At 38.7% G+C, this 21,518-nt stretch overlaps 3 protein-coding genes across 4 annotated transcripts; all 3 read right to left on the minus strand.

The window, feature by feature from the left end:
* Window positions 1-856: 856 nt before the first annotated feature.
* On the minus strand, window positions 857-6,695 carry LOC147545260 (uncharacterized). Its single transcript, XM_086637086.1, has 10 exons — window positions 6,245-6,695; window positions 5,812-5,926; window positions 5,641-5,720; window positions 5,213-5,288; window positions 5,052-5,116; window positions 4,894-4,956; window positions 3,191-3,272; window positions 2,919-3,081; window positions 2,093-2,167; window positions 857-1,733 (listed from the first exon to the last, which is right to left on the minus strand). Exons 1-10 carry the CDS (start codon window positions 6,347-6,349, stop codon window positions 1,112-1,114), a joined length of 1,446 nt encoding a protein of 481 aa, XP_086493212.1. The 5' UTR covers window positions 6,350-6,695; the 3' UTR covers window positions 857-1,111.
* A 1,971-nt stretch (window positions 6,696-8,666) lies between these two features.
* On the minus strand, window positions 8,667-14,501 carry LOC147545261 (coatomer subunit gamma-like). The gene is made up of 18 exons (XM_086637089.1): window positions 14,362-14,501; window positions 13,820-13,917; window positions 13,687-13,737; window positions 13,460-13,573; window positions 13,166-13,366; window positions 12,981-13,082; window positions 12,703-12,810; window positions 12,387-12,617; window positions 11,774-12,024; window positions 11,522-11,693; window positions 11,255-11,410; window positions 11,112-11,162; window positions 10,784-10,921; window positions 10,511-10,708; window positions 10,246-10,377; window positions 9,986-10,156; window positions 9,660-9,899; window positions 8,667-9,172 (listed from the first exon to the last, which is right to left on the minus strand). The coding sequence occupies exons 1-18, from the start codon at window positions 14,411-14,413 to the stop codon at window positions 8,978-8,980; spliced, it is 2,661 nt and encodes an 886-aa protein (XP_086493215.1). The 5' UTR covers window positions 14,414-14,501; the 3' UTR covers window positions 8,667-8,977.
* A 972-nt stretch (window positions 14,502-15,473) lies between these two features.
* Window positions 15,474-19,933, minus strand: LOC147545262 (proline-rich receptor-like protein kinase PERK15). 2 transcript variants are annotated; one of them, XM_086637090.1, is made up of 9 exons: window positions 19,478-19,933; window positions 18,522-19,236; window positions 17,424-18,005; window positions 17,186-17,272; window positions 16,961-17,031; window positions 16,763-16,839; window positions 16,503-16,650; window positions 16,210-16,371; window positions 15,474-16,099 (listed from the first exon to the last, which is right to left on the minus strand). In XM_086637090.1, the coding sequence occupies exons 2-9, from the start codon at window positions 19,192-19,194 to the stop codon at window positions 15,824-15,826; spliced, it is 2,076 nt and encodes a 691-aa protein (XP_086493216.1). In that variant the 5' UTR covers window positions 19,195-19,236; window positions 19,478-19,933; the 3' UTR covers window positions 15,474-15,823. The 2 variants fall into 2 exon arrangements, with proteins under 2 accessions (XP_086493216.1, XP_086493217.1); XM_086637091.1 differs by having other exon boundaries at window positions 19,473-19,742.
* Window positions 19,934-21,518: the final 1,585 nt, after the last annotated feature.

The raw sequence follows: 21,518 nt of genomic DNA on the forward strand, positions 1-21,518 counted from the left end.
TAGTAAAGAGATACTTACCTAAAGCAAATGCCACTGGTAAAGATGGTAAGAGCGGAGATGACGATGATCAGAGAAACCTAATCAAGTATCGATATTGATTTCCTTGCTACATGTTGGCGAATGATATTCTCCATTCAAATGAAATTGTTATGTTAGAATAACGAAGAAACATAATGAGGTGCTATCTTTTTCTAGAAAAGAAACTTAAATGACTCTAGTCTGAACTCAGGTTGATGCATTACACTTTCTCATATTTCCAAAACAACTCCTATTTCTTTTAGATGTCAGTGGAGTGGTTTGAAGAGATAGCCGAAATCTCATCCAACAAGGTTTGAACCTTGTCTTCCAAACTGAAAGGGCAGTCCACGGTACCACCCGAACAATTCAGGTTTCTCTATGGTAAAGCTGGAACACGTTTAAGAATGATAAAAAAGAAATGTACCAGGTTTATGACAAAAACAGCTTACATTGGATTCTATTATTACGCGAATAGCGATCTCGGGTTTACGTTTCACACTTGTCCTGTTGTTCTGAGTTCTTTAAGTTTTTTAAACAACGAGAAGCATACAACACCAGAAGAGCGGAATTTACTGTCCATAGAGCGAATACATAAATTCATTTGGTATTTTCTTTTTAAATGTATAGTTGGATGGCATAAACAAAAGCAATTACAGTAAGTCGAAGAAACCACATGGTAACTTGCGTCAGCTAAAACTTGAACCACATTGAAGAGAAACGCCAGTTGTTTTCTTTTTGTTAAAATCTGAGAGAAACACTAAAGACTGGAAATCATAATTTGTATCATCAATTCTTCGAGCAAGACTGAACAGCTTAAGGTGCAACATCAACATCAAAGTGAAGAAAGTCTTGTATGTTCATAAACAAGGAAAGAAATAAACTCAGTCCATATCTCCAACCAAATTTAACACACGAAGGCATCCAAATGAAATACAATTCAGTTTGAGAAAACTACACAAAATACAGAACCTAACAAAGTCCAAACTGACGGGAACCTATTAAAAGCAGGAGAAAACGGAGAAAGCGACTATCCTGATCTTTTTATGTTTATTGGACTTATGGAAATCCCGGTGCTGCAGTTAGAGATGGCCTATTACTCGTATTCTCGTGAGAAAGACCTTTCTGAACGTTGGTAAACTCTTTCATGAGTTCTCTCCCCTTCATCTGCCTCAGAAGTTGCACGGGCAGTTTGGTAGTTCTCAGGATCTTGATCATATGGGTCTTGGTCAGCGTTGTAATGATCACGGCGAGGCTCCAGATGGTCATCATATTGTCCATGGCCTTGGTCAGGGTAATGATCATAACCATGTTCGCGTTCATGGTCAGGGTCCTTGTGCCTTTCACCATGCCTGCTCCTTCTTTGTTTTGACTGACCACGATCATGGTCAGCCTCCTTGTCGCGAGAATGTCTACCTTCCTGCTCAGTATCTTCCAACTCATCTCTATCCCGAGGACGATCTCGACCACGTTCACGGTCACGTTCCTTGTCTTGGTCTCTGTCTCTATCACGATCACGACCACGGTCTCTATGACGATCCCGTGTTCGATCGTGATCACGCCCACGATCTCTATCCCTGTCTCTGTTCCTGTCACGATCTCGATGGTGTCTGTCCTCTCTTGGTTCACGATCCCTCGTTCTGTCATGGGAACGCTCACGAGATTTCTCGCGTTCCATGTCTTTATCTCTTCCTCTTTCCCGAGACTTTTCCCTGTCCCTGAAACAATGCATATTTTTAGCTATTCAAACTCTTCGCAAAAATGAAAATTTGCAAGAAAAAGTGATCTATCTTAAGAAACACATTCATATTATCACGACAAGATCTATTATTCTCTTAAAAGGAGTCTTTATATCAGAAATGGTGCAAATGTTCCATTAAGCTTCCATTTGAGTAATCCAAGTAAAGAACACTTCAACCCAAAGTCTTATACACGTTCCTTGCAATTAGATATATTCTGTTTGTTTCTTGACTTCTTTAGTGTATAAATTGATCAATCCAGAATCAAGAGTCACGAGAGATTGAAGAAGCAGAATAGAATGATCAACTACGACATAAGTGATAAGTGTGAGTCTCACCGGTCTACGTGACGCTCGTCTCGGCTCCTTTCCTCAGACCTTGGTGCTCCTCCAGAAGCTATTTGCTGAGGCTCTCTGAGAAATTAAAACTCGAAAGTCAGTATGGGATGCTTACGCAGTTATGCCTAGAACACTTATTCCAATTGCAGTGCTAAGTCAATATCTCATATACAAGGGCTACGATTATGAGTTGTTATAGCTCCAATTAAAAACCCTCTTATTTAAGTATTTAACTTCCATCTTCAACAAAAAAAAAGGTATTAAAGCTTGGGAGAAATTTTATAGGATGTATAATTATAACTAGGCATAAGACAAGGCTAGCAGATGATAATGGAACAGTAAGAATGGGCAACCTTAAATCCAAAGTTGCCATGGGCTCAAAGCACGGGTACAGGAGGAGTCTAAATCAGTGGGCGGGTTTGGGCACCCACCTTATATATATATATATATATATATATATATGGCTACACATTATTGGATGCAGCTATTTGATATACTTGTGTTGTGCATAACAAATTAGTCAGCAAAATCAACTAGATAAATGATAGATTAGTATAATAGAAGATAAGAACTACCTGAATGACCAGGAAAAAAACTACTGTGGTCACAGAAAAAAGCACTAAACCAGAAAGCTGGTGGTGGAAACACAAACTAAAGGGTTCCTGAAAGATAACGAGCCTGCATCTTCTCATTGACAAGATACTGTCAATATGAACAGGGTAACAGGTGAAACTACTTCCTATATATGCACTAGAGGTGGTTCAGGTTAAACAACATTCAACCAATTAATTATTATTCAAACAGTAAGAGTTGGTTAAAGTATTACCTGCCAGAATACTTCTGATTGACTTCTTCACCCCCTATACGGGTTGATCCGAGTCCACCACCAAGCCTGCGAGGTCTCCAATTAGGAACAGTTCTACCACGTTCAACATCCACAAGCACTCTTCTGTTATCCAGCTTCCTTCCGTCAGCTTGCTTATATGCAGCTGTATATGTAAATTGTTACCAACCAGAACAGGATTGGAACCATTAAATAATTAAAGAAAAAAAAAAAGAAAAAAAACTATTACATGTGTAAGACACAAAATAACAAACCTTTCATATCGCGCGTATGCATGTATTCAATGAAGGCATAACCTCTTGGCTTGTTTTGTACTTTGTCGGTAATCATACGAACCTGAGGAGTCCCGAGAGGGAGAAAAGAAAGAAAACTAAAATTACAACAGGAACACAATTAAAGGAGAAGGCATGTGAGGAAGGAAATAGATAAAAGCAAATGATATTAACTAATAATAGATAAGTTATCTAGGCCACTAGAAAAAAAAAAAAAAATTAAGAAATCCTAACGGCACGGCAGACAGGCACTATGCCTCAGAAGCCGTGCTCACCTTCAAGGTGTACAGCTTCACCAAGCAGGATGCATCACCAACATTGCTAGAGTTCCCAAAAAATCTCATGTGTGTAGCCGGTTTATCAGTTGCAAGACAGATTTACCATCCCCTTACCAGGGAAAACTTGAATAGAAAATTAATTTTAGATAGCATAGAAAATACCAGAATATTCTCTGTACTGCCGAGGATTTTAGTTGACCTTTAAACTCAAAATTAAAGCTGTTTTAGTAGCACCACAAAGATACAATTAGAACAGGAAAAGGTTGGGAAAAGATTGCGATACTCTCGAGTTGTGAATTACCTAACACAGGAGGCTTGGAAATAAAGTCCAATGGAACTATGAATAATTACCCATGCTCACTAAGGTTTACAGCTTTCCGATGCAGGATGCAGCAGGATCATTGAATTTGGTAGGCACAAGATGAAGGTACAGGGAAACTGAATAACCATCACCTTACCAGGGTGCTTAAAAACAAGATACTATAAAAAGAACACTAAGATAACACCTAATCCTTAAGAAATTTTCTGACCATTTAAAATTAGGGAAACCCAGGTAACAGTGTAACACCTCATGTAAACTATCATTAGAAGCAAGGATACCTGTTAGTTCCACTGAGATTGACCACCCCCAACGTTTTAGAAACTGTCAAGAATTTTCTTTCCAAAATTATAAAAATTGAGCAGGGTATGCATCACTCCGTCTTTAAGTTAAATGTTGAGTTTCAGCACCCATGATGCAGTACCCGGCTACAAAACATTTGACATTACCAGGAAAGAAGGACCTCATAAGGGAAGGCCCTCCAGTACATACCACTACTCTCGAATCTCATGTTGACGCGCCACAAGTGAATAGAACAGGGAAGTACTCAAGAAAATCCCTCAGAGACCTACAGTCCAATAAGTGACGCTTGTCCAATAGGAGATGTTGCGACATAGCTGGCTGATACGAATGGATGACCATAATAAACTTACCAACAGGAGAACCGCTTGAGTAACACCCATACCAAGGGTTTTTTTTCAAAAATTTAAAGACTACAATAAAGAGCCTGAAGATATTTTACCATTCTAATACTGGTTGATTTCTGAGTAACTGAATTTAGATTGGTCTTACCAACACTTATTTTTGTATATACACGATACCCAATGAATTCAAGTACACTCCAGCATAAATAAGGAAAAAGGTGGCATTAATATGAGATATCTCAAGAAAAATAATATGACAGTGATTTAGCTAAGAAAATCTGAAGCATTTTAGCGTTCTTCATCTGTTCAAGATGTTCTCGTTGCAGTTGCAGTTGCATTAGAGAGAAAAGATGGTTGAATGGGTATATATATTACATAAGTGAACCGCTTACCAAAGAAGTCAAAGGCAATAACCTGAAGCCCTTTTGGCTTTAAGATACTTACCCGCTTAATTGGCCCATATGATTCAAACTCCCTTTTAATTCTGTGCTCAGTTGTCTCATAATTCTGCAGGAGACAATTATAACTTAAAATCTTCGCAACTTGCCAGCGAAGTATTTTTGTATGTGCATAGTAAGAACTAAGAAGAGAATAGTACTTACCAGCCTTGCCACAAACAATGTCTTGTATGGATCCCCCACTATATTTGGATCCTTAGAAGGATCGTCTGAAACAGAACATGAAAATACACCACAAAGGTTCGTTAGCTCAATCTGCATCATATCTATCCAACTTGAAAGTTATGAGAAGGAAGAGACATTACATTTCTCAAGCTCTTCGGCAGCCCTTTTTGCACCCTCTTCAAGTCGCATTTTGTGAACACGTGCCCTCCTCTGTGCCTGTAAATACCAAAACATATTATCAAATACACATGAAGTCAAATTTCGGTAACTCAGTTTACAAAACAAACTAATATGGCTTATCGGACTAGGGAAGTAATCTACGACTCTACGAGTAGGAACAGTGACGGCTGAGTTAGGCAAATTACTGAAGATCGAAGAGAAATGTTTTTTAATGGAAGGTAGAATATACTGTAGCAAGATATAAAGACAATGAATCAAGAGATCTCTTGAAAACAACATAAAAAAGAACAACAAGCACACATGCAGCAAGTAATGTAGTAGCATAAAAAAGTACGAATCCTGAATCCTGATTTAGAGGAGGAAGAGCTGAGGGGAAGGATTAATTTACCGAAGTTTCACCCTCTTTCACAGGTGGAGCATATTCCGGGTCCCCAGGCTCTGCAAACTTGCTCACGAATTGTCCCATTCCTTATAGCAAACAAAAAGAAAAACTTTGTTAATATATCGAATCCCCTAATCATATATCATAGTGAAGATAAAACCCAGATTAAATATAAACCTGTATATGACGGGCATTTCCTTTTCTCAGGAGGCGGCTTGTATTCCAATGGTGGTCGAGGCTCAAATAGTTTCAATAGATTGTGTGTGAGGCCAGTTGGGTGGTTTTGCCCAATCTGCAATAGAAAAAACCCAAATAAACATTGATAGAAAGTTCTCAACATTTAATCTAATCACATTTGCTAATGAGGTTCTGGCAAAACATCTCCAAAACCCTAACTTTGTTACCCGAAAATGATCAGGTGAACTACTACAGGGGCTTTCAACCTCACCTAAATTCTACCCAGTAGAGGCAAAAAAAACAAAATTTCTTCATTTCCCCCCACTTTTTGGTGAAAACCCCTAGCCTCGTGTATAAACAGGTGTTCATGATCGAGCTGAGAAACTGATAATCATTCTGAGAAGAAGAAGAGAGAAAGAGAAAAAATTGATACCAATTTCAGTTGAAGAACAGAGGCGCGATTCTGAGCTTTCGTACGAGCCTGTACGGCTGCTGCATCTCTGTTATTGCGATTAAAAGCATCGTTGAAATCTCCCATCTTCTTTTACGAGATCGAAACTAGGGCTTTTTTTCTTGATCTGCTACTCTTCAAGATAGAATGAAGAAACCATCAAATAATTCGCCCGGGGGATTTTCTTTGCTGGCTGATAAACAGTCTCTCGAGGGCAACAAGAAAGAAGAAAAAGGGCCAAACCAAACCCAATCGTTTTTGGGCGGAAGGGAACAACTTTTTACTCGGCTCGGCTGGGCAGCAAAGGCTATCGACCAATCTTGGTTTGGTTTGGTTTGGCTATTTTTGGCCGACGGTAAAAGCGATCAACTCATCTTGGTTTAGTTTGCTTGAAGCTTAGGTTTTTGAAAACGGTTGATTCGGTTTTGACCCCAAAATTTGTGACCAAGTCGCCGTTTTAGCTACCATAAGCGTCGCCCGTTCCATTTGGCTTCTAACAACGAGAAGAATTTCAACACTTTCCAGAGCACACTTGGGGACGAAGATGGAATTAATCCTTATACACTTTAAAAACATTAAAGCAACCTCATCTCTCTATTTATCTTCAATTTCATCACCCTTCTTCTCTACTTCACCTTCACCGAGGAAAATCGCCGGTCGGGCAATTGCGGTGACCTTCGAACTTTCAAGTTTTTGATTTCTTCTTCTTCTTCGTCTCTCTCTTCTTCCTTACTCTTCTTCTTCTCCTCCCTCTCTCCTTTCTTCTCTCTCCCTTTCTATATCTCAGGCGAAGGGGAGGGGCCCTGTTGCCGTAGCCCTTCCCCTTCGCTGGATATATATATATATCATATATATATATATATATATATATATATAGAGAGAGAGAGAGAGAGAGAGAGAGAGAGAGAGAGAGAGAGAGAGAGAGAGAGAGAGAGAGAGAGAGAGAGAGAGAGAGAGAGAGAGAGAGAGAGAGAGAGAGAGAGAGAGAGAGAGAGAGAGTAAAGGAAAAGTGAAGAAAAAGAAAGAGGAAAAAAAAAGAAGAATTAAAATTTTTTATAATTTGGAGGCCGCTAGAAAATTTGGTCGATCAGCAACATTCGTTGGAAAAGATGATGAGGTTGTGACAGAGATGAAGTTGAAAGAAAGAGGTGATGAAATGGAAGAGACAGGGACAGATAAGATGACTTTAATGTTTTTTAAGTTTTTGAAGATTAATTCAATTTTGCCCCCTAAGGTACTTCTAGAAAAAGATGAAATCTTTTTGGTCCTTACAGTTCAAATCAAACTGTCAGACTGATCACAAATCGGAGGCCGAAACAGAATTAACTCCTTCATAATACAATATGTAATACAAATCTATAATAGTTTAACAACCAACATCAAATTTCAGCTTTCAACAAAAAAAACATCAAATTTTAACATTATTCTTCTCGCTTAAGTTCACTTCTTTTTTTTCCTCACGTTTGATTTGATTAATTGAGTTCAGCCGGAGCGATACAAATCTATAATAGTTTAAAAACCAACATCAAATTTTAACATTATTCTTCTCGCTTAAGTTCACTTTTTTTTTTTCTCATGTTTGATTTGATTAATTGAGTTCAGCCGGAGCGACCAACCGAACTCAGTCGAGTCAAACCGAACCAGACCAAATTAAGTCGGTTGACGATTTGATCGACTTTACTCCGACTTATGATTTAGCTCAATGGTAGTTAATTGTTTTCGTGGGTTGACGATTTGATCGGCTTATGATTTGGCACAATGGCAATTAATTGGTTTCGCTTCGGCCTCACCCGAAATGGTCCGCGATCAGGTGTTGCTCGGCTCTTAGTTTTTCATATCGTCTTGATTAAATAGAAAATTAGTTTTTCCTAGCATCTTGATTAAATAGAAAATTAGAAATCGGTCCGCGTTGTCTGTGTTCTACTCTAAATTGGTAATTGACCTGTTTAAGGCCTTAACGTGCAACTCTAGGACAAAGTACATTCCAAAACTACTCTAGTTTTACAAGTTCTAGACATGGTCTTAAGACAGCCTTAGGCAGAAACACATGACCTGATTAGCATTTACCAATCTCACCTTAGTTCGACCTTTATGTAGTCCAATATGACCTTGAAACAGACCTGGCTAGCATGTATCAGTCCCCTTTACTTAACTCGAGCTTTACAGGGTTTATCTCAATTTTAATGGGTTGTCAAGTTGGGTTAATCTGCTACAAAACAAAGAAAGGGGCTAGATGAGTTGGGGCCTGGGGGTGTATACAAGCTCCAAACCCTCAACCTCAAGCCAACCCAGATGAAAGTCCCACCCTGCCAGGCTCCCGCCCCCTTAGGAATGCTAGGACATGACTTGCCATGCCTGCATGCTAGGCCATGGCAGACACAACTTGTTTGGAGAGAGAGAGAGATTTCTTTCACCACTAAGTTAAGTATTAGTATTCATTCCAACTACATCACCCCATCAAGGCACCAAAAGATAAGAAAACAGGAAACCTTTTCACTAAGGTTGATGTTCCAAAATCAAAGTCAGAAAAAGAAAAAGTAGCATTGTCGATATTCTTTTCTTCTCCAAACTCTGATTACCAACCTAAAACTGGCCCTGCCTTCTACTCGACGATTATAAGGGTCGTTTTGAGTAAAACTACTGACCTCAAAACTTCCCCAACTCCTTTACATCACTCAGGAAGAAAAAGTATGGCAAAGTTTAATGGCAGTGCAATTAACCGCTGGCAATGATCTCATGTATGGCATCACTGACAGCTTGGTCTTCCGATCTAACAGCAAGTTTCATGGCTACCTGTTTGGGTCCTTCAATACCAAACGACAATCGAACAAGCACCTTAACGTTGCCTGTGAAAACACCTGATAGTAGGCACGTGTGCGACCTGGAATTGCTCGGGACGACTTCTGTTCCCTGTAGAGGTAAAAAATTGAAAGAGATTTTGAGCAACCACTAGAGTTTTAACAGTTTACCCAGATTAATCAAAACTAGAAGGCAACATATTAAGTTTGTGCACAACTCAAAACTAATTGGCGAATGAGCCAATGACTCAAGAAACCATAGAGGTATTATATTGGTGGTCATGAGAGGACTCTTCGTCCTTGTGAGACTATTCTCACATGTCCTCTCGTGCGTGTTCTTTGAGACGAATATGCTTTTTCGAGCCTATCACATTCGGGTTTAGCTCTTATACCATCTTAAGTTTTTGGACATCCAAGTCGAGACCAATTGCCAATGACTCAAGAAGCTGTGAACATTATATTGTTGGCCATGAGAGTATCATTTGGGGCTATTCTCACAAGCAATATATTATTGTTGCTCGCTTAATTGACGAGTGGGTGAAAAGAAAATCAGCCATTATTCGAGCTTTATGTGGTCTGATGAAGAATTAGAAGTTAACCTCACAGGGCTGCATCCCAAGAATGTTAATAACTGCACTGACAGCTTCTCCCAAGTTCTCCCTCACACCAAGACCATACTCGTCAACCCGCTCGTAGTCTTCTCCCATGCTTTCCCAGGCATTCTTAAAATTAGAGACCCCAACTTTCAGTATGTAATCAGCTGCAACTACCTCGAGGTCCTCTAGTTGGTAGTCATCTTCAACACCATCATCCTCCGCTTCACCGGTAGATGGATCAACCTGGATGATAACATAGATAAGAAGTTAATATGGTTTTTATTTACCAGGAATCTGAACATTTAACAGGGAACTATTAACGATAATACCTCTTTAACTATGAACCTCAAAGTGTTGGAGAACTTGCCGAGAATCACTCCCTCTGGCTTCTCAAATACTACAAATGTCTGCCCTGGTGAATCATAAGGTAAGGATCTTAAAGGCTTGGATGCTACTTCAGAGAAATCTTCTGCTTCAGAAGCATCAACTATAACAATGACCTGTTCAGAAGCAATAAGTATTAAGGAAAATTTGAGTTGTGGGTAGAAAAAATGCAGAAAACTATGCATAGTGATCAAGGGAATCATACATTTTCAAGTAGTTGTTCAGGAACAGTGTTTGTGCAGTTATACTGGAACACCACATGGCCATCGTAGATGTGCTTAACAACATTAACCGCATATTCTGTTTCTGCTTCTGTTAGCTCCACAGGTGCTGATGACTAAAAAGTAAGAAAACATGTTAAAAAGTAAGTAACTTTGCATACAGCATACAGACTCAGAAACATCATCACCACAATGATACTGCAGAGAGAGAGAGAGAGAGAGAGAGAGAGAGAGAGAGAGAGAGAGAACCTTGAAAAGTTTCCCAAAACTTGCAAATTCTGGGATCGAGGAAAGAATTTTCTCATATGCATCAAGAGGGGACGCCGGAGCGATAGGAGGAGCACCCAAACCAGTTTGCTTTTTACCAGGAACTTTTTTCTCAGCCAAGGTCTGAGTCTTGACCTCCCTGGGTACTGAATCAATATTGAAACGTTCATCTGAAGGCTCCTGCATATATAACGTACATATGAAGTGACTGAATTGTTTGAGAAAGTATGTAAAGAGTTTGAGGAGAAGACATACGTAGTTCTTCAAACTTGTCTCAAGGTTCCCTAATGGTACATCCAGTGAGCCGAAAACGAACTCCTCATTCTCATGAGTTTCACCTATCGAACCATCACCTCCAAGTGTATTCAGGTAGAGGGTCGCCCTATCACGAACCTGTGGGGGACCATTTTTTTAGGGTATTAGAAAATAAAAACATTTACTGAGTCGAGATATTACTGGATACTGAATACAATTATCATTAATGGCTACTTCCATGGTTCCATTGCACAACTACTACACCATTTCCAGTCCATTCCACCAGATAGGAATTCATAAGCATTCACAATGTTAAAGTCGAACTCACCTCATCATCAGTGTCATAGAGACAGCGTCTAAGGAGAACAAATATACGAGGCTGCAACAGATAAGCAAAACTTCCAAACAATGAGTAACCAACCCATATTAGCCAAATCGATCATGTGATAAAAATAACGAGTGTTACTGTACCTTCAAATATTCAACCGCGGCACCAAACTTTGCCAAGGTGCTGACAGCGCTAGCCCGAACAGTTGCATTCTCAAGAATTACCCGATTATAGATATACCGTATATATTTACTGGGATCAGATGTCTTTGGCCCTTCATTTCCAAGAAAATGAAGTATCTAACAACATAAAAAATGAAACAAATAAATGAAATAAAAGATAAGAGGAAAAGGATTCAGGCAAACATATATATGATAAGAGGGAGAGGCAATCATGAAATAGATTTCCACCTGAGTAGATAGATAAGTGAATTCACAATCCTCAATGAATTCACAGAGATGAAATAACCCATTTTCTTTGGCATCAGGTATATCTCGTATAAGGATGACGATTGAGTCAACAATTGCCTTTTTATACTCAAACCCTCCCTCTTCTCTTAGAACGCTACTTAAGAAGTTCATCCTGAAAATCAATTGAATGAAGAAGTTAATCTCATTCCATGTAAGAAGTTCTGCAAGTGTGAGAATTGCATCCAGACTTACAATGATCTATATTTAAGTGGAAATTTGAGACATAGAGAACGAATGGCTTCCACCACCACAATCTTGAACTCATCAGCGATTTCGGACATGAAATTGGTTATTTGTTTCATGAGCCGATCCACACTTGACTCATGGCCTGTCTTCAAAAGTGTAGTAATGGCCAGTGTAGCAATGCTCCTATTCTGATCTGAAATTAAGCTCTCCATATCTATATTACAATTTGTAACTGCAACAGGATGTGTCATTGCAACCTGGAACGCATCATAGAAGAAATCAACGGAAACTCACAAAATATGTTATCAAAATTAATTAAGGAAATTCAGTTAAAGCAGCAAAAAAGCAAGCAAACACTCACATTTCAGATGCTTAAAATAAGCAAACTAGCTTCCTAAAAAAATAAACTAAACATAGTAGTGCAAGTGTTACCCATGCTTGAGAAAATGAAGAGATTCTAGTACTAGTTCATAGCAGCAATATCATTTGAAAGCCAAAGGCCGAATATAAAGAAACACTCCTTGTAAAGATGAATTTAGGCGCATAAAGAAATAAAGATAACATCTAGTCATTGATCAGTTATACCATGTAAATTTTTAAGACAGAAGACAAAACAAACCTTGTTTAGAGTACGGACAGCTGCAAATCTTAGAACTGGTTTGGATGAACTCAAGAAGAGCTGTAGAACAGTGATAGCAGGAGTAAGTTCACGGTTAGTTACACCACTCAGCTCTGTTATTGCCCTAGCAGCTTCTAATATCACCATGTCTGCTTTGTGTCGCAGACAACCCTCCAGATAATCATAAAAAGGACGATCTCCTGTTTGTGTAATGTTTGATTCACGTATAACCTGCACACATGATTGTTCTATTAGTAGTAGCTATGAGTTAAGAGAGATACAGCTTCTCGGGTACATTTAGGTGGAAGAAATGTACCTGACTAGTATAACGAATCAAAAGGCACTGCGCCAAAGGTGAGCGAACTGATCCTTTCGTTAAGCTGGTAACTAGCTTGTTAACAGCTAACCGGTCGTTCTGCCTTATCTGTAAGTTCACAACCCACTTATATAGTCAAACTTCCATTGTATAACTTAAAGCTAGATCTAGATTCTCAAAATGAAGTATAACAATTTTCCTCCAATCTTGAGTCCATCTAGGTTTTCCAATGAATGAAATAGAACAGATAAACAAACAAATGAAAAGTGTAGGCATACCTGGTGAAGGAGAGCCAACGCATGGAACTGCACAAGAGCAGCCCTTGACTGAACGGCTTCTTGTACCTCGTTGCTCCACCTCTTAACGATCTCCGGGTTTGTCTTTTCACAAAAAAAAATAATCAGAAACAAATCTAACAGTAATTTGAGAGGTCAGCCACAGAGCAAAAGGAATAGTGTAGTACCTGAAGTAAGTGGATTCCACTAACAAGGGCAGCACTAGCAACAACAGGGTTCTTGTCGACTATTGCTTGTTTCAAGTACCTTTCTATTTGAGTAAGAAGAGTTCCATCAGTAATTCTACAAAGAACCCTTATGGCGTTTGCCCTATACATGTCAGTCTTGCTATTCATATCTCTCATCAATGAGCTTGTTACAATGATAACCTTTCACAAAGGAGTCAAAAAAGGCGATATTTAGTTTTACGATAGATAGAAAACTAAAGGACTAAATTTAAGAGAGAAAAAATAAAATAAAACCTCATCCGATGAAGGGGAGAGCTCCTTGATGATCAAATAAACCATCCTCCTCAACCCCAAATCCTTTGATTGAAAAAGTTTTGTGACTGAGAAGAACACCTCAGTTGCTTCAACCTATTACAATATTATAGTGAAATTCACAAGTTTTAACAAGATACTCAAACCAGCTAGAATGCAAACACTGAAAAACAAAATTGCATTAATATCCACTCAGACATAAACCTGACCTTCGTGAACGTTTCTCCTTGATTGAGTAAATACAGAAGTTTTGTGATGACCTACAAACATGAATGACATGTAAACAATGAATATAGTCTTCTATAGCACTAAAACAAAGAATTATAGAACGTGAAGTTGAACCTGAGAGCACTTCCTGGGATCAAGTTGACGATCATTGAAAACCCTAGCTTCTTGAAGAACTGCCCCCTTTTCAATTCCAAGGAAAGGAGAATACTCCACTACAAAACAACACAAGAAAAAAATTCAAATTCCTCAATCACACTCCGATTTTAGAGATCCGACTGAAATTACCTAAACTAATCTCGCTAGTAAACACATAAAGAACATACCCCTACAAGATCTAAATGCAAACAACAACAAAAGGTTGAATCAGATTGAGTATAATCAAATAACACATCATGACAAAGTTATTCAAAATTTGCATCAGATCTCCCAAACTAAACAGAATTTCGTTCCATAAACAAATCAAAATGCAATAGAACTCTCGATTATAGCCAAAATCAGTGATTCAATGTATTTCAACCTAAGTAAAGGAAACTGAACTTTCAATCAATTAAAATCTTCGTCCAAATCCATGTAGAGCGTTTAACAAAGAAACGAAAATGAAGAAAACAATTGAAATAAGTGAACAAAATTTTGAGTTCTAGGTTTTGATAAGCGACCTTCATCATCCCGATCGTCGTCTTTCTTTACAATTGGTTGAGGCATCGCCATATTTGGAGATTTACAGAATATCAGTCAGACTCGAGTCGAAGTAGGTTACAATCTTCTTCTTTTCTTTTCTCACAGAGAAAATGAAGTCGACCAGAAAGAAGTCTTGAGGATTCGTATTACGAGTATGCCCTTCCGGGCTTAAGCCTTAAGAAAACCAGATTTCGCGGTTCGGTTCCGATGTTTACACACGCGACCAGCTAAGGTGCATTTGGCGCCGTTGTCAATTAGACCGATGTGTGCCCACCGTCCACCACCCTTTAGTGCAGCGGTTGGACACTCTTAAGTCCATGAAGTCGTGGGATCGAGTTTCGGTGGAAACAGTTTGCCATCAAGATTTACCCCATGTAAGTTAGGCAATATGAATAGTACATAATATAAGAATTTGTGAGGCTTTAGGCCTCTTTCATTTTGTCGGGTTTTAAGCCTCTTTCATTATGGTACTAACGTAGATCGTAGCCGATTTCTCAAAAACAAAATTAGACATATATCTGGATGTGCCGGGACTGCAGTCTTCCTCCCTATCTCTTAATCTTTTTTTCTCTCCTCTGAATTACTGAAGAACGAACCTGACAAGATATATGTGGAGTTGGTTTCAGAAAGGAAAAAATTGTATTCATACGAACAAGACATAAGACCTAATACTAAAATTAACTGGCATGGCTCTAATGTGGTATTGCGCTTATAGACGAGTTATATATTTGAGCGATTTGTATTTTGTATTTCATTTAAGTTTGAACCATTGAAAGTAGGTTGCGCAGGTGGACTAAACTCGTCTTAAACTTTCTGTGACCCATTTTACTCCGTGTTTGTCAAAGTTTGATTCACAATTTAGAATGATATTCTAACCCCTAACCATAAATATAACCACGAATCCTATATTCTCCACAAGAGACCTTAGACGAATTGAACCTAAGGTTACATTATATCTTTGCAAATATAAAACAATAATGCTAGATCAAATTATATCTTGACCCTTTTTCTTAATGAAGTGGCATGATCTAATCAAAAAAATTATGCTACTTTATCCAAACAAAATTGAAAGTCACATGAAAATGGAAAATGGTGTAAACTTTTACCAATTTATTTGAATCATAATACAAATAACCCCAATAAACTTAACAAATGTAATTAAAGCTAGGTCATACTTACACATAGTATAATCAATCATATATAAATTACATACACACCAATACAAAATATAATCCAAATGCCAAAAGTATCACTCCACCTTGACCCCAACCCCCAATTAAACAAGAAATATATAAATAGTAAAATTTAGAAAAATAATAAACATTTTCTCCTCTTCCAATAATATAAAACAAGCAACCAATTACCACAACAAACAAGTTCTTCTTTTTTTTTTTTTTTTCCTTTTTAAATTTAATTGTGACTAAATTTGGGTATATTGATTTAAGGGAAAACCATGTTATTGGGCCTGTGTGGACTTGGGCCATCACTGCTTGAAGATGGGTGTTGGCCCGAGTCGGTACTAGTGTGCCCAAATTCAGTACTTGTTCCAAATTCTTGGCTAGTCAAAGCTGTTCTCCTGATATTCTTCATGTCTGCATTATACATTCCTGTATCATAGTCTGAGCTTCCATTTGAACTAAACATGGAACTTTGGCCTGGCCTCACCCCCTCATTCAAGTCTTCTAACGATACATCGCCTTCCAACGCCCGTACAATCTGTTCGTCACAAAAAAAAGAGGAAAAAAATGGAGCATTGTGAATTTATCGACGTTTTTTGTGAAATACTAGTAGAGGGTAACTAAAAAATAGCATGATTGTTGACGAACCTGACTCATTTTGGGGCGTCTCCTTGCAGAATGACGAATTGATGCAGCAGCACAAGCCACCATACGTGCCATCTCGCTAGGGTTGTAATTATGCTCCAAGCGTGGATCAACCAACTCTTCATAGTTTCCATCTTGGAGAGCATTTGTAAGTATAGGCCTTGCCTTTTAGGCATAAAAAGACACAAAGATTTCAGAAAAACAATGAATTAAATATATTATACGATTATGTATTTATTGGATGATTATGCAAATATTTCAACCAAAAGGGATAACAACCCAAATGTTAAACTTACCCAATCCACCAAGCTATCTTCCATGTAAGAATTAGTAGTATCAATAGGGCGTTTTCCAGTTATCAACTCCAAGAGCATAACACCATATGAGAAAACATCAGATTTTTCAGTTAACTTGCCACTCGATGCATATTCCGGAGCCATATATCTGCATTTATATACAATAACGATTTTATGTTTTTTACGATAAATAAATTTGATTAATATATTGAAAGTCTATGACCAGATTTCTGTATCTTGGGATGAACTGTTTTTCTTACCCAAATGTACCCATCACACGCGTGGACACATGAGTGTGAGTGTCTGATGAAAGCTTAGCCAATCCAAAATCTGCAACCTATATTATTCACGAACTAAGTGATCAATATGCAAAAATACAATATATATATATATATATAGTAGCGGAACTATAACAAAACAAACCAACAAGGGATTGGAAGGATGACGGAGAAACTTACCATTGCTTCAAAGTTGTCGTCGATTAGAATATTTGCAGCTTTAATATCACGATGGATAATACGAGGGTGACCTGGAAGTACACAATTCAGATTCACGTTATTAACGGGTTTTAAGTGGTAGAAGAAAAAACATAAGAAAAGTGATTTCGGACTAGACCATGTGTCTAACTCAATCCGATCAATAGAAAGAGCTGAAAAATTATTAACGGCGGCTGAATTACTCACAATCTTCGTGAAGGTACGCGAGTCCTTTAGCCGATCCCATTGCAATTGTAAGCCTCTTATGCCACTCCATGGTTGGGCGACCCTTTCCTGCAGTAATAATTTGAGTCAGATTTTAGATTTTTTTTTTCTGAAACTGTCTTTGTTCAAAATTTGACTTCAAATCAGGTCTAATTGAGCAAGAGTCAGATGTTACTGAATTAAACGCATACTAATCAGTAAACAAAAAAATAAACCATACCGTGAAGGTGATATTCCAAGGTATTATTTGGAACAAATTCATAAACCAACATTCTCTGGCCGCCAGCAATACAATACCCAACAAGTGAGACAAGATGACGATGATGAACTCGACTAATGATCTCAACTTCTGCAGCAAACTCTCGTTCACCTTGCCCGCTACCAGACTTTAAGCTCTTAACTGCAATCACTTGTCCGTTTGGCAATAGACCTTTATGTACGTAACCGAACCCGCCTTGGCCCAATAAGTTAGCTTGAGAGAAACCACTTGTAGCTGCGGCTAGTTCATCGTATGTGAATGTGCTCTTATTGAAACCTAAAATTATGCTTGGAGACGGAGGTGGTAAAACGGGTTGCCGAGGACCAGATGAGAAATTCGAGCTCATTTCACTACTTTGGATCATGGGTAATGGTGGGTGAGCCCATCCACCAACTGGTGGGCTCATTCCTATACCTGGTGGTGGGGCCAGTCCTGCACCTGATGGGCTCATTCCGGATCCTGGTGGACCCTTGTAACTATTATCGATTGGTTGAGCACCGTTTTGCCATGGCTGATGTTGTCCACTGTTGTAATATTCACTTCCTGCAATTGTTTAAAAAATAACAAAATCAGTATTGTAACAGTCTTTGTTTATTTAAAGCTACCAAATAACGAAATGCTAGAATCACAAAGAATTTTGACAAAAGAAGTTGTCCAGCTGATGTGGCGGTTGTGATTTGAATCTGTCACCGATCCAAATTTAATCAAAATTTCAAATCACAACCGCCACATCAACTGGTTAGCTTCTTTTGTGAAAACTATTTGTGATTCTAGCATTTCCGACAATTATAAATAACCTGATAGAACACACGAGTTTGCAAGTATGAAAAAATGTTTGTTAGCTTTACAGGTCCAGTTCTCTATGTACCATCTTAGCGACTTTCCAAAAAGAAGCTGTGTCTAAAAAAGATTAACAGGTCTTTTAATCAAAACCTAATGGAAATTAGGCTCATGATTTTAAAATGCATGTACATGGTTGGATACATAAAACCATAGCATAAATAAAATGGAATACAATTTGAGTGTAAACGGAGTGTAAGAATAAGTTGATTAGGGTACCTTTACGAGAAGGGTCCATATAATATTGCATGGGATCATGTCTTCTCTTCTTCTTTTTCTTGGAGCAACAAGCAATAATGACAATCATAATAATGAAGAAAACCACCACTCCAGCTGTGATTCCAACTATAAGTGGTAGTTTCATATCATGATTGTTTGATGAAGAATTTGAATGACCGGAGGATGATTTGTGATGGGATGAATGAGGTGGTGGTAATGCATTAGAAGAAAATGGTGGTGGTGGTGGGGGCGGTGGTGGGGGTGGTGGAGGAGGTGGTGGTGGAGAGAAAGAACCATCCGATGACGAAGGAGGTGACTTATTCTTATCTGAAGGTGGAGGTGGTGGTGGACTTTTGTTATTGTCATTATTATCATTTGAAGGAGGAGGAGGTGGTGGTGTTGAATTTTTATCATTGTTATCATCTGAAGATGGAGATGGTGGTGGTGGTGGTGGTGGAGAAGAATCATCCTTTGATGGAGGTGGTGGAGATTGGTTAGGTGGTGGGGATGATGAGTTATCATCTGATGAAGGTGGTGATGGTGATGAATCTGGTGGAGGTGGTGATTTGTCAGATGATGAATCTGAATCTGAGTCAGATGGAGGCGGCGAATTGTTTGACGAGGACGAAGGCGGAGAGTCTGGCGACTGAGCAGTCACAGAGGACGAAGCCATGTGTTAACTGCTCGTCGGAATTAGACCTTCAATCTGAAAACCCTATAACAATCAAACCATCCAAAATTATGGTGATATATTAGCAAACTATTAGCATTATTTAACCTAGCTATATAAATCATGCACATTGGACATCAATGAATGAATATCTCATTATATATCTATATAGCAACCCATATATCTAAATAGAAACCTAACCCATGAACAAACTATATGTCTCCTGCATATGTAGTAAGTAGGTTGAGATATAGAGAGAGAAAGAGAAAGAGAGAGACTACCTTACCTGTGTATTAGAAGAAGAGGTTGAGAAATGGGATTAGAGAAGATGAAGGAGGAGGAAAAGATGAGAAGAGATGGACAAGAAAGGGGATTCCGTCCTTCCCCTGCAGTCACCTCCTCCAAACGAGAGAACATCTCCTAATGCTATTTTTAATTAGGTATTGAGATGTCATACTTCTCTCTCTCTCTCTCTAAAATTAATGATCCCACAAAAGCCGCAACTTCTTTCTCTCTAACAAAATTAACATTTAATTTGTTATAATCAAGCTTGTTTTTTTTCTTTTTGGACACTTCTTTTTCTCTTCTTGTCCTTTGTCTTGTTGTCTTTCCCTCCTTCATTTTTGGTTTTCAGTTTTGTTTCTCATTTTACCTATTCTTGGCCTGTATTCCCTCCCTCTCTCTCTCTCTCACTATATATGACCAACCAACTGTACCTTCTCGTTTGAACACTGCTTGCAACAAAATACAACCTCAAGCATACCTTACATATGTAGCATAAAGCACGTTAAACCTAATTTCCTTCCCTCGTAGTATGTGTGCCGCCCCGACCTTTAGCAGTTGTCGATGTTGCCCTTGCTTTAGATACCTCACACAAGTATATAATTTTGTTCTTGGCGAAGGCTCCAGGAGCCTCCCAAAAGGTTTGACACTTACCAAGTTTGAGCGTACACCTATAGTCCAGGCTTCAGACACTCTCGTGATAGTCCCACATAGTAGGAGACTGCCCGGAGCATGGACTATAGGTGTTCGCTCAAGCTTAGTAAGTGTCGAGGCCTTTTGGAGGGTTCGTGGAGCCTTCGCCAAGAACAAAATCCTGTACTTATATGAGGTGTCTAAAGCAGAGACAATATTGACGACTGCTAAGGGTTGGGGCGTCACACTATTAGAGCGGCTAACAACACCTGAAAAAATTGTTGTTAGCACAGAGGGGAAGAGATTGACTAAGGTAAGGTAAATCTATTTTGACCTCAAACATTGGCACTCGCTCATAGATCGATCCGGCCGAAACTCAAAGCAACGCTTGGTATTCGAATCTGTCCAAGAGGTTTCGGACTGACCCATTCCGAGTCCTTGCTTTGGATTTCAGACCAGTCAATTTGAAACTTTGTTAAGGTCTCAGACTGGTCTGAATCTGACACCAGTATGAGAGTAGGGTTCCCGAGAGTACTTTTCATGGAGGTTTTGGATAAGGGTTGGAATCAAGGTTCTTTCTATCTCTTACTCCTCATCATAGATCAAGGTTGGTTTGGAATCAAAGTTCTTCCCATAATAATTTTACTCTCTTTCTCTCTCTAAAACAAGGTTATTTATCTCTCTAAGTCCAAGAGGTTTCGGACTGGTCCATTCCGGCCGAAACTCAAAGCAACGCTTGGTATTCGAATATGTCCAAGAGGTTTCGGACTGGCCCACTCCGAGTCCTACTTTTTTTTCAAACTTCTTCTTCCACAACTTCCATCACCATCTCCTTCCTTCACTCTATCAACCCTCCAAGCCTTCTTTCGAATAACTTTAGTGTCAACACTATGTGGAGTGATGCTTACCACTGTAAGAGAGAGAGAGAATAGCTTGAAGAACACAGTTGGAAATAAGGAAGATGAAGCCAACGGTATTAACCACCAAAGTGATATGGGCGCACCGCACACTCACACTTAAACTGCGACACTCGGATACATATAGAGAAGCACTCATGGAGAAGGTGCGGTTAACACAAGTGTTGAGTGAATAACTAATCTTCTAATTAGTTAGTTAATTTCTTCTATGATTCTTCTCTCTCTAAAACTGATTAATGTTTTATGTTTTGCTCTCTCTCAAAACTCCATTAAGTATATAAGAGAGAGTTAAGTTGTAATTCATTATTATTTAGTTGAGAAGCTAATAGAATCTATCTTCAAGAAACTCATTTGTTTTCAGCCACCAACTCTAAATTATCTACTAGAGAATTACAGTTTAAAGTTGACTGTTGACTCTACCATTTGAATTACTTGACCAATGTGGTCAGGCAATGTTGATGCGATTTCCTCCTTAATATTAGTGGTCGACTCTTC

The sequence above is a fragment of the Eschscholzia californica genome, unplaced genomic scaffold (genome assembly GCF_041429995.1).
Source record: "Eschscholzia californica isolate CP2 unplaced genomic scaffold, dmEscCali1.0.p SCAF_4, whole genome shotgun sequence".
Lineage (NCBI taxonomy): Eukaryota > Viridiplantae > Streptophyta > Magnoliopsida > Ranunculales > Papaveraceae > Eschscholzia > Eschscholzia californica.